This window comes from Nothobranchius furzeri, chromosome 4 (assembly GCF_043380555.1).
Source record: "Nothobranchius furzeri strain GRZ-AD chromosome 4, NfurGRZ-RIMD1, whole genome shotgun sequence".
Classification (NCBI taxonomy): Eukaryota; Metazoa; Chordata; class Actinopteri; order Cyprinodontiformes; family Nothobranchiidae; genus Nothobranchius; species Nothobranchius furzeri.
Window position 1 is genome coordinate 54,949,316 of NC_091744.1, and position 11,869 is coordinate 54,961,184.

At 41.9% G+C, this 11,869-nt stretch overlaps 2 protein-coding genes across 2 annotated transcripts; both read left to right on the forward strand.

The window, feature by feature from the left end:
• The first annotated feature begins 2,319 nt into the window (after positions 1–2,319).
• On the forward strand, positions 2,320–3,644 carry c4h11orf96 (chromosome 4 C11orf96 homolog). The gene has a single exon (XM_015941019.3). The coding sequence runs from the start codon at positions 2,583–2,585 to the stop codon at positions 2,952–2,954; it is 372 nt and encodes a 123-aa protein (XP_015796505.1). The 5' UTR covers positions 2,320–2,582; the 3' UTR covers positions 2,955–3,644.
• A 3,350-nt stretch (positions 3,645–6,994) lies between these two features.
• LOC139069792 (general transcription factor II-I repeat domain-containing protein 2-like) lies at positions 6,995–10,407 on the forward strand. Its single transcript, XM_070550744.1, has 5 exons — positions 6,995–7,852; positions 7,972–8,730; positions 9,489–9,682; positions 10,204–10,272; positions 10,332–10,407. Exons 1-5 carry the CDS (start codon positions 6,995–6,997, stop codon positions 10,405–10,407), a joined length of 1,956 nt encoding a protein of 651 aa, XP_070406845.1.
• The last annotated feature ends 1,462 nt before the right edge of the window (positions 10,408–11,869 follow it).

Consider the following 11,869-nt stretch of genomic DNA (forward strand, 5'->3'; position numbering starts at 1 on the left):
GATGGGTCGGTCGTGTTTCACTTTCTATTTATTTTGACATGCAGAGGGGAGCCAGACCATTCAGAGATTTGAAGACATACATTAAAACTTTGAACTGCGCTCGGTAGTGCACAGGGAGCCTGTGTAGATTGGCCAGTGTAGTGAAATAGAGTGATGTAACGATCTAGAGTTGTATTTTAATATACTGTAAGTAGATCACTTGTTATAATCAGAAGAATAGGTTGTTTTTATCATCAGGGAGTTCATTTAACACTCTGTATTGACCTTGAGACAAGAAAAGAGAGAGCTGGGATCCTTTAAGAATTTTATTATAAATTCTACTATCTATCAGGACTAACTCTGTGTTGTTTGGAAATGAATGTGATGTTCGATGTGTGTGTGTGTGTGTGTGTGTGTGTGTGTGTGTGTGTGTGTGTGTGTGTGTGTGTGTGTGTGTGTGTGTGTGTGTGTGTGTGTGTGTGTGTGTGTGTGTGTGTGGTTGGTTCAGACTCCTTAGGCTGACGCCATTGAATCTGGTAGTCTTTGATTGTTATGACTAGATATCACGAGGCTTATAAAGTGATTACATGAGCTGCTATTTTGCCGTGTACGTACCCAGTGGGGGGCCTCCCAGGTAGATCAGGAAATGCCAGGTCTGAAGACCTCGGATGAGCGCTGGAGCTGGTCGAAACAGCGGTCGCAGCGTTTCAAAGCCCGTCTGAAGGGTCGACCCAGGTAACAATCGGCAGCGTCAGCAGGTGCTCTTATTTTGAAAGGATGTCGTCTGGTTGTTAAACGACGAAAATCTCCAACTTCACAGTTCTTATTTTAAAGAAGAAAACACATCTGGCCAGGCTGTGCTTCTCTTTGGGATGACGGTGAATAGAACTGAAGTCAAAATGGAACTGAGCTTAAAATGGCGTTGCCTTGTTTTATATCTCTGAATTGTTGATAAGTTTTAGTAAAGCGGATTGGACACTTTAAGTCAACAAGCCAGATTCTCTTGCGGCAGCCGAAGGCTCTGATTGGTTGGAGCAATGTGTCATGCGTTGCCATGGGGATGAGTGTCAGTCTGTCTGTGCATGTTGTCCTGTTTACTCATTAAACACATAAATCATGACATCTTTATTTCACAGATCATTCACTTGATTATTATTGATCAACATATGTTTTGCTTAATTTTTAATCACAAATAAAGTACTTTGATTAAGTAAAAGCGTTCTTCTTCCTTCTTCTGGAATATAAACAGTCTGAGGATCAGACGACCTTGGCGTTTTCTACACGGGTGTAAATGTGTACAGGGGCAGCGTTTAGGAGCTGAAAATCATAACTTCTTAACGTTACACCAGCATGGGTGTAATGTGATGCCGTCTGTTTGAGTTTATAAGAAATCTTGCTGCGGCATTCTGGACTTTCTGTAGATGGTTGAGAGCGGATGCGCTTACACCAGTGAGGCCTGAGCTGGCATAGTCCAGTCTGGAGGTAATAAATGCATGAATATTAGAGCCAGGTGCAGTCTTTTAAGAATGGGCTTTAGTCAGGTTAGGCGACGAAGCAAGAAGAAACAAGATCTTACAGTGGCATCATCAAGCGTGGACATTGACAAATCGACATCCAGCTTAACCCCAAGGCTGGTCACACAGGGATTAAGGTGTAGGGAGGAGAAATCAAAGGCATCCTCTAGTTTTATTTTCTCTGGTTGTTAGCGCAACAGCAAACAACGCAACATCTGCCCAAACCGTGCAAGTACGCTTTTTGGGGGTGAATAAATCCTCTTCAAAATGTTCAAATAAACTGCTACTAGCAACAAAACCTCACCGTGCACGCCAGTGGGTGTGCGCTTCTTCCAGTATTTCACCAGTTGCTCAAATCATCGTTTCTCTTGGGTTCAGATGTAGCGTGTCAGGTAGGCCCAGATGCAGAGCTGCAAGACAGACACGCAGTGATCTAGGACACCTGGACGCTTCTCAAGTGGTAAAGAGGGTTAGTTATAGTAAACTAACATGACTGTGAGCACGATTAGTCTTTTTGGTTTGCTCCACTTTTGTCATTGTTCTCTCCATGTCTGTGTTTCTATCCTTGCTACTGTATGTGTGATCTTCACTGGAGTCCTCACACCTCACATACACAGACGTGCGTGCGTGCGTGCGTGCGTGCGTGCGTGTGTGTGTGTGTGTGTGTGTGTGTGTGTGTGTGTGTGTGTGTGTGTGTGTGTGTGTGTGTGTGTGTGTTTATTTTGAGGGGCTGACTCACAGAAGCCATGAGAGAAGCAGGGGAGTGGGAGGGAGCTGGCAGTAAGGAGAGAGAAAGGCTGAGGAGGGTGAGGGAGCAGCTATAAAAGAGAGGGCTGGAGCTGAGCTCAACAAGACTGAAACTCTGAAACCTACGAGATCACAGCAAGCTGGAGAGGAGTTTTAAAACAGATGTGCCTTCTTCAGCGTGTCCTGGTTGGTTGGCTCAACTTTAGATGGACTTTTGCTTTTTTGCTCCTGGTTTAAAGGTTTTTTTCTTGATACAAAATAAATTTATTTTGTGACTGTGAGATTCTTCTGGGTTACATTCAACTCAGATTAGATTTTATTTCACCTGGCCTCTGTTCTGCTATGGCTGCCGTGCGTCAGATACCGGTGGAGATTGGCGTCCGTGCGCTGCTACCCCACCTTATGGCCATGGAAGAGTTCCCCCAGCAGCTGCCTGTCCCCAAGGGTCTGGAAAAGGGCAAGAGCCGCTCCCGCCGACCTCGTGAGGCTCGCTTTAAAACACAGCCCGTTACATTTGCTGAGATTGCAGAGGTGGAAGAAGAAGGCTCGTCCCCCCTGGAAGAGGAAAGAGCTCGTCGCTCCTTTTTGCAGTCACTGGAGAACCTACGACGGAGCACACAGACCCTCCACTGCCCACCGGCTGCCCAACGCAGCTGCACCCCTACATCCACACAGGCCAGCCTGGACTCTAGTGACTCCGACTCCATCCAGTGAGGTCTTCAACACCTTTTTCTTTTGACTCTGACATTCCTCACGCTTCCCTTCAGATGGAGAACAACTGAACTGTGGCCTTCCCACCACCAGCCTGCTTGGGTCTCTAAACAAGTCAACACACAACTTCAAACGCACCAGCAAAGACCTCCGCCGTCAGCTGATCTCACCACCATTCAGATATTTTTATTATTATTATTGTGAAAACTTTTTATTTACGATGTTTAATTTCTCTCTGGGATCAATAAAGTTTATTTGAATTTGAAAATATTGTGCGTAAATGTAGCAGACACCATTCAAACCGATTCCTTTCCTACTCAAGACAAAAGTGTGTTCAAGTCCAGACTTTTCTACATGACCTCTGGTCATTGAAGGAACTTTTAATAATGTTATTATTATAACTTTATAACTTGTAATTACACAGAAAAAGCAAAACTACTGTGCATTAAAGTTGGCGTCTTCTTTGCTGAAGCTGAACCCATTGTGAAGCTTCATAGAGTCCGGACTCTTGTTTCACAGCTTCAGTCTTTTAAATCAGAGCTGCACCTTCAAGTTCTATACAGACAACCTTTCTAAATGTTTTTATTTTATTACTAGATATTTATTTTACTTTATTTGTTTAAAACCACATGAAGTTCTCGATGTAAAATATAACTTTTCATTTTGAACTGCTATTAAAGAGACTGACTTTTTCTTTGTGATTGTTTCACTCTATATATGTATAAAGATCATTTTCAATGAGTGTATTTTAATAAATATTTTCAAGTATATGATGAAGACATTATCTGGACTAGGGTTGTCACGGTATGAAAATTTAACCTCACGGTTATTGTGACCAAAATTATCACGGTTTTCGGTATTATCGCGGTATTTTTTAAACGGTGTTGCATATGTTCAGAAAGCATTGATAGTCCTGTTCTACACAAACTGAAATAGTTTTGAAAAGGTTTAACAGTGTTTATTAAACCTAAAATAACACAAAGCCTTAGCAAAAGTGCAACTTTTCACAAGTAAAGGAACAAATAGCTTCTTTTTCTGGAACATGTTACAGTAGTCAGTGCAGGTTTAAATTATACAAATCCAAACATTCGAAACATAAACAATATGTAAACAAATCAAAGAAACACCACTTGTTTTCTCATATACTTGTTTTCTTCATTATCAAAATGAAAATCTAAAACTCCAGTCCACACTTGACTTGAGCACTGTACAAGTCAACCTTAAAAAATATGTATTTAAAATAAATAGCCACTTTAAACAAATTACTAAAATAACTACTACACTATGTAATCAAATCCAAATGTTCAAGTATAAATGGCATTGAATAAGTAAACAAATCAATGACAAGGAAATAATTGTATATTTCTCTTCATCATCAACAAATAAGATGCTTCATCCAGCAACAGGGTGTCCGTGAGACGGTGTAAATGCTGGCAGAGGGCGCTGCGGCTACAGTATATAGTGACTCGTTGCATTCTCCCTCAGCCAAAAGTCCTCACGTCATGCATTTAAGCTAAAATGCAAATTTTAACTTACCTTGCACTGGCTGTAGAGACGTGGGTGATGGTCACGCAGATGTGCCATTCTATTCGAAGTGTTGCTGCCTTTTGCAGACACCTGTTTCCTGCACGTTCTGCAAACGGGATAGCCGTCTTCTATTAACTGTCCCTCAGCATTTTTCAGAAATCCAAAATATGCCCATACTTCCGATTTAGTCTTCTTTGAGGGCTGATGGATGTCCTGGGTGCTGCCGTCTCCTCCTTCGGCCATTATTTCAGCTTCAAAGTTTTGGTGCCGTTGCAAACTAAAAAGTACGTGTGCGCGCCGCGGGAACGTCAGCTGAAGCGACGGTGGCTGGTAAGGGTCACCGCGCCAAAACCACGGCCACGGTAAACCCACCGAGATAATTTAGTTTTTTAAAAACTGGACGGTTATTTTTATTGTCAACTTTTTTACCGGGGTTTACCGCTATACCGGTTACCGTGACAACCCTAATCTGGACCCTTCCTATTTAAAGTTCTGAATGAAAAAAAAACATTACAGTGAAACAGTCAGCACGAACATAAGTGAACAGAAATGTTAATGCATGAAACATGAGACATTAATATAAAATAGTCTCATCCTGATTACAGCAACAGCAGGAGACGACCTCTTCATCTCTGTGTTTTCATTAGGATCAGCCTACCTGCGTCTGCAGCTCGTCTGGTGACGCAGTTTTCTGTAACGTTGTGTTTTCATCAGCCAGCTCAGTACTTGTTGTTTACAGGCCTCACAAAAGGCTGATGTAGCTCCAAAAACAGCCTTTGCCATAATCCCCGTAGTGACAAATAAGGTGCAGAAACTTCCATTTAAGAATAAATGGCTGTGCTGAAAGAGAACACTTCAAGAGTCTTAGTTTTTAAAAATGCTTCAGCCTAGTGAATTAGACCAAGTTCTGGCCTTGCAAAGTAAATAATGTATTTATTTTGTCTTGCTTGCCAGGCGTATTCAATAGAACTGAACCAGATTAATTCTGATGAAGAATTTCTCTGGGGCTCCAATACTCAACATATCTTCATGCATTTTAAAAAGACTTAATCACAAAGGTCATCATTTTGAATCTTCTCTCTTTGTTGCACCAGACTTAATTTAAGGAAAGAATAAACATGGGATTGACACAACAAACACAAATTTTAATTTTGTTTCACCAAAACAGCTTTTAATAAGTAAAGGTCTGCAATACAGTGGTACCCCCGAGGGGTGGCCAGAATGGGTCATGGAATATTGCTGGCCAACCAACTACCCCTCCGGGGAATGGTAAATGGTAAATGACCTGTATTTGATATAGCGCCTTCTAGAGTCCTGGAACCCCCAAGGCGCTTTACAACTCAATCAGTCATTCACACACTGGTGGGGATGAGCTACGATGTAGCCACAGCTGCCCTGGGGCGCACTGACAGAGGTGAGGCTGCCGAGCACTGGCGCCACCGGTCCCTCCGACCACCACCAGCAGGCAAGGGGGGTTAAGCGTCTTGCCCAAGGACACAACGACAGCGACAGACTGAGCGGGGCTCGAACCTGCAATCTTCCGATTACGGGGCGAGCACTTAACTCCTGTGCCACCGTCTCCAGGGCGACCATGCTGCATCTCCCTTAACACTGCAGCTAGTAGTTTCCTACTCCTCCACCGTACAGGTTGAAAGTGGAATAACAACTGTTGTAAACAACACTTTTGTTGCTAGTCTAACGTGATGAAGGAGCTATTCCACCAAAGGTTATTCACCCTCTCTCCTCAGGAAGAACTAATCTGCATGAGACTGCCTCAAGGTCTCATGAATTTGCTTCTAAACTGTTTCCTTTCCAGCTCAAGAGAAGAATGAAGACAAAGGACTCTTTCTTTTAATAAATCAGAAGAACTCTATTTTTAATAAGCTAATCAACCAAAGTGTTATCCAATAATAAAATGTGAACCAATCTGTGAAATGAAAATATTAATTACTTGATATTATAATCCTATAGAACAGGGGTCACCAACGTGGTGCCCGCGGGCACCAAGGTGCTCTCGGGGTAACCACGGGGTGCTCGCAGGCTATGTTCTAAAAATAGCACTAGTCACCACTGAACTTGACTTGATATCTCCTTTTTTTTATTGTGTTGCTTTTGTTTTTGAGTCACAGTTGCATCAATGCTTATTTGAAAATGAAACTATTAACGAATAATTTTTAAGAACAAAAATATTTTATATTTTGTATGTTTTTATATTTTACCATCGACATATAAATAGTACTTTACCGTATGTGAATGTGGCAGTAGTGCAATCACATAGGCTGCAAGCTGTCATTAAAAACCGTAGAAGAAGAAGACGTAAACATGAACTTTCTTTGACCTACTAGTTCGATTCGGCGCGGCGTTAAGCTAGCGGGCGGGTGCTGTCCCAATGAGGAGCTGGATACCAACCGAAAATGGCTGAAAAACGAAAGAAAACATATAATTTTCATAGTGATTGGGAGGAGGAGTTCTTTTTTACGCTCGTGAGAGAAAAATGCGTGTGTCTCATTTGTGGAATGACTGTGGCGACAGCAAAGCGGCACAATGTGGAGAGACACTTCAGTACTTGTCATAAAAGCTACAATGCTAGCTACCCACCTAGCAGCGCACCACGGACAGAAAAAGCACGTGAGTTAAAGGCAGCTTTGGGCAAACAGCAGTCTTTATTCAAGAAGCCAGTGGAAAAGTCACAAAAAACAACAGAAGCGTCATTTAGAGCCACACATTTTTTGATTAAGAACAAGAAGACATTTTCAGATGGAGAAGTTTTCAAAGAAGCAATGATGATAATCGCAAAGACTGTATTTAAAGATGAGAAGAATGGAACCGATGTCATCTCCACTCTCTCCAACGTCCAACTGGGCGCAAGTACAACGGTAAAAAGAGTGACGGCTATGTCAGAGAACTTAACAGAGCAGCTGGAGCAGGATGTGGCAATATGCAAGTGGTTTAGCATCCAGTGTGACGAGTCTGTGGACTGCAGCAGTTCAGCACAGCTGATGGTCTTTATTCGTATGGTTTTTGATGACTTCTCCACTAAAGAGGAACTTCTGACATTACTGCCACTCCAGACAACTACAAGGGGAGTTGATATCTACAACGCAGTTAAGAGTTTTCTTGTGGAAAAAAAAGTACCACTAGAAAAGCTGGTGTCCATGACTACAGATGGGGCTCCTGCCATGATCGGCCGGCACGCAGGTTTCATCGCGCACTGCAAAGGTGACACAGACTTCCCAACATTTCTACATTACCACTGCATCATTCATCAGCAGGTGATATGTTCAAAAGTGACCGGATTTGAGCATGTGATGACTCCTGTTGTGAAGATCATAAATAGCATCCGTTCCAAAGCCAAACAGCACAGGATATTCAAAGTGCTATTGGAGGAGCTGTCAGCGGAATATGGCGACCTGTTACTACACACAGAAATCAGATGGCTCAGCAGGGGACGGGTTTTACAACGTTTTTTTTTTCACTTTTGTGTGAAATCAAGAAGTTCATGCAATCCAAAGGTGAAGACATCTCATTGCTGGAGGACATTGAATGGATACTTGACCTTGCATTTTTAACGGACATCACTGGGAAACTTAACCATTTGAACTGTGAGCTGCAAGGCAAAGGTAAAACTGTTGCTGACATGATAAGTGCTGTAAATGCATTCAAAGCCAAGATGAACATTTTCTCTGTGCATTTACAGAAAAAAAGGGTGCTGCACTTTCCTGCTGTGCAGTCAGTGCTGAATGACAATGCTTCTGCATCTGAGACTTTTGACAAAGTTGTTGACAAATACTCTGAAGTCATTAACAGACTTGGACAAGAGTTTGAGAATAGGTTTCGTGACTTTGATCAACTTGAGCCATGTGTGTCATTCATTTCCAATCCTTTTGTGCAAGTAGAAATTGCATGCATTGCTGAGCAGCTAAGTGCAACATTCAGCTTGAATGCTGGGGAGGTGGAGATAGAAATTATAACACTGCAAAACGACCTCCATCTCAAAGCCCATCAAAGTGAACCAAACTTTTGGTGCCTTGTGGATACAGAGAAGTACAAAGGTGTGTGCACAGCAGCTATGAAGGTTGCCTGCATGTTTGGTTCAACTTATCTCTGTGAATCAGCCTTTTCTGACATGAACTTCATAAAGAGCAAACACAGAACACGCCTTACTGATGCTCATCTACATGACTCAGTCAGAGTTGCAGTATCAAGTTACACCCCAGATTACAGCAAACTGGTGAACAGCATGCAATGCCAGGTTTCCCACTAATAGAAAAAGAAATATGCCAGATGATTTCAGCTAAACAGCTGCATGGCAAAGTTCCAAGATATTCAAGCTGTTATGTACAGATTTAGTTTAAAATGCTAAAGATTTTGTGTTAAAAAGTTGTGTTTTGCAGGACTGAAAGGTTACATAACTGACAATTTACCTAGTCTGATTAAGATTGTTTCAGAAGTAGTTAGTAAAAATGGCATATGTTTTTCCAAGAAATGTTGCAGAGGTGATTATTTGAATATGAGAGACAACTGAAATGCACTGAGATAAAAAAAGTGTTACATGTTGAGATTTATCTGTTTCCTGCCTTAAATCATTATTATTATTTGAGAAGCAAATAAAATGTTGTCAGACATATCAACATTGAATTAAAAATAAAAATAAACTAAGTTTTCAGAAGTGTGTCATGTACAGGTAGCCCTTCGTATTACTCCGTACCCTTTAAGTTGCTCTCGGTTTCAAAAAGGTTGATGACCCCTGCTATAGAATATAATAAGTAATATACCTTTAAATTTTTCCACTAGAGACTGATCACATGTAATTTCCTTTTTCTGATCCAATCAGAATCTTCCAGATCTGACGGAGGCGTGGTTTTGGTGGTGCTTGGTAAAGCTGTCCTTTGATTCGACCGTAAATCAAAACATCCAAATTATAAAACTATGCCCACTTCAGCTTAAACTCCAGTTCAAAGCGTTCTAGAGAAGTTATCGGAGTGGCCAATCCGTAACTTTCCTCTTCAGTCGAAAGAACCTAATGACAAGCTGGATAAATCTGTTGCTGTTCCAACCAAGCAACGGTTCCTTTCAGAATACAAGCTGAACGACCCCGTTTGGGTCTCGCTAGATGCCAATAAAACTGTCGTGACCCAGAAGTATCTCAAGACTGGTCTGCTCGGCAACTGCTGCTTTACCTACCGGCTTCGGTTCCAGAGAAGGTCAAGCTGGACCTCGACATTCCTGATCTAACGGGGACTTCCGCAAAGGGTACGTAGGCTGGCAGAATGGCGTCTCAATGTGTGTTATAAATCTCCAAACCAAAAGCTTAGCGCAAAACATCATCTTCACTCCCATCAGAACTAATCGTTTCTCCAGATTTGCTAGTTCTGAACAACATTCCACACTACACCATTCTCCGTCTCACATCACCTTAGTTACACCATACATTTAGTGTTTAAAGTTAGTCTAGTTTTAATTTGTTTAGTAATAAATATTTAAACTTTTAAAACTTGACTCTCTTTTGTCTTTGAGTTAACACGAAGTGGTTACATAATCCCTGCATTAAAAGTTCCAATCTTTTGGTTTAAATTATCCAAAGGTCCATAAGATTGATTTCATAGTTCCTATGGAATCTCACATTTTATGGTTCATTAAATACTATGTAAATTTAATCGTTACACTAGCACTAACAACATGCAGGGGCGGAGGGTGCTTGAGCACCTTCCCCTTTTGTCTGAAGGGCCCAAAGTGCCGTTTTTATGATCTTCCATCAGATTTTACTGTCCAAAACTGTCATATTTGGATACAGGTCAGGCACTAGGACCATGCGGAGGCAGCTGCCTCAAGCTGAAGCCTATTTTCCCTTAGACCCACCAGCAAGCTCACTGACTGGCTCTGCTGCGTCATGCTAACGTGTGATTGGCTGCCCCTGCTTTCGCTCTAACTCGCAGCCATAAGCTGCTTTTATAGGACCTGTAATGATAGATGTTAATTACATTTAATTAAGGACCATAAGACATTAAATTTCATATTGAGTATGAAATCCATCTAATGGACACTGGGTTGTTTAAATCAGAAGATTGGATCTTTTTATTGCAGGGATTTTAAAATAACACTTTGCATTAACTGAGAGACAAGAGAAGAGAGAGAGACTTTCAAACGTTTAAGAAAATGTATTACTAAATAATTTTAAACAATTTAACAAGACCAACTCTCTAATGATGGATGTTCTGTTTGAATGAAGTGTGAGGTGAATGGTGTGTGGTGGATGAGTGTCAAATTCACAACCCTCGCATCCGGAGAAGCAAAGTCTGAGTGGGAGATGATGTTTTGCTCTAGCCTGGCAAGCCAGACTAAATAAATGTATTATTTAGTCTGGCCATGCTCCATTGACGGCTCTCGGTTGTGGGGCGGGTTCTACCGTTGTCTTTCAAATGATCTCCGCATTCCACTGGACAATGAATGTGACATACTCTTGTTTCACTCTGTTGCATCATCCCACCCACCAGGCATATAGAGTGCCCTGATTGGCCCACAAAGCGGATAAAGCTCTGTGATTTGTTCACTAAGCAGATAGAGCACTATGATTGGCCCACCATTATGGACCAATCACAGCTCTTTATGTGTTTGAAACTCCTCTAGAGAGCTGTGATTGGCTAGCCAGAGTCCTGGTAGGAGCTGTGGAGGTTCCAATGGAGCATGCCTAGACCAAACTTTGCAAAGCAAGAATTTGGTCTAGTTCACTAGGCTAGTTTTGCTCCTAACTGATCAGAGTTTGAGGCTCGTAGTCATAAAACCATGAGACATCATTTGTGTCGCATCCACATACCATTGTTGCAAGTTCCTGTGGGTCAAAAACTGTGGTCAGAAACGAGGGTCACAGAAGGGTCACAGGGATAAGAGATCAGAACTTGCTTCCGAGGGCAAAACTGGGCAGAAGGTCAGGAAGCGTCTGACCCAACCCTCAGCAGGAGAGATGGGACTGAAAGAAACAGAGTGAAAAGAGCTCATCAGAACGGAAAGCCTTCATGAAGAATGCTGGACTTCGGAGGAAACTGAAGATCTGCTGCAAAGATGATGCCTAATGACCTGTGTTAAGCTGAAGAATCTTCATGAAGGATCCTGCACGTAGCAAAAATTATAACAAATGTCTTGTGTTGAGCTAAAAAGTGTGTAACTGGTAAATGACCCCATGATCTTACTGTCATGTAATATGATATATGTGTAACTAGAAGACGTTTTACCTTGTCTAGAATGTTCCCAAGAAGAGTATAAAAGAGCAGCTAGAAGCAGAGCTGGGGACAGTTTTGGGGCAGTCGACAGACACAGTAGCAGGAGCAGTAGCTTGAAGACAAAGTTGGTGTAAGCCAACTCATTATTCTTAATTAATCATTAGGACTAATTTC

What these genes read in the sequence shown, in the direction of transcription:
- c4h11orf96 (XM_015941019.3), top strand. Translation starts at nt 2,583, where the DNA reads ATGGCTGCCGTGCGTCAGATACCGGTGGAGATTGGCGTCCGTGCGCTG.
- LOC139069792 (XM_070550744.1), top strand. Translation starts at nt 6,995, where the DNA reads ATGACTGTGGCGACAGCAAAGCGGCACAATGTGGAGAGACACTTCAGT. An exon ending in CGGCTTCGGTTCCAGAGAAG is followed by an intron (nt 9,683 to 10,203) that starts GTCAAGCTGGAC and finishes TTTTGTCTGAAG; the next exon opens with GGCCCAAAGTGCCGTTTTTA. An exon ending in ACTGTCATATTTGGATACAG is followed by an intron (nt 10,273 to 10,331) that starts GTCAGGCACTAG and finishes ATTTTCCCTTAG; the next exon opens with ACCCACCAGCAAGCTCACTG.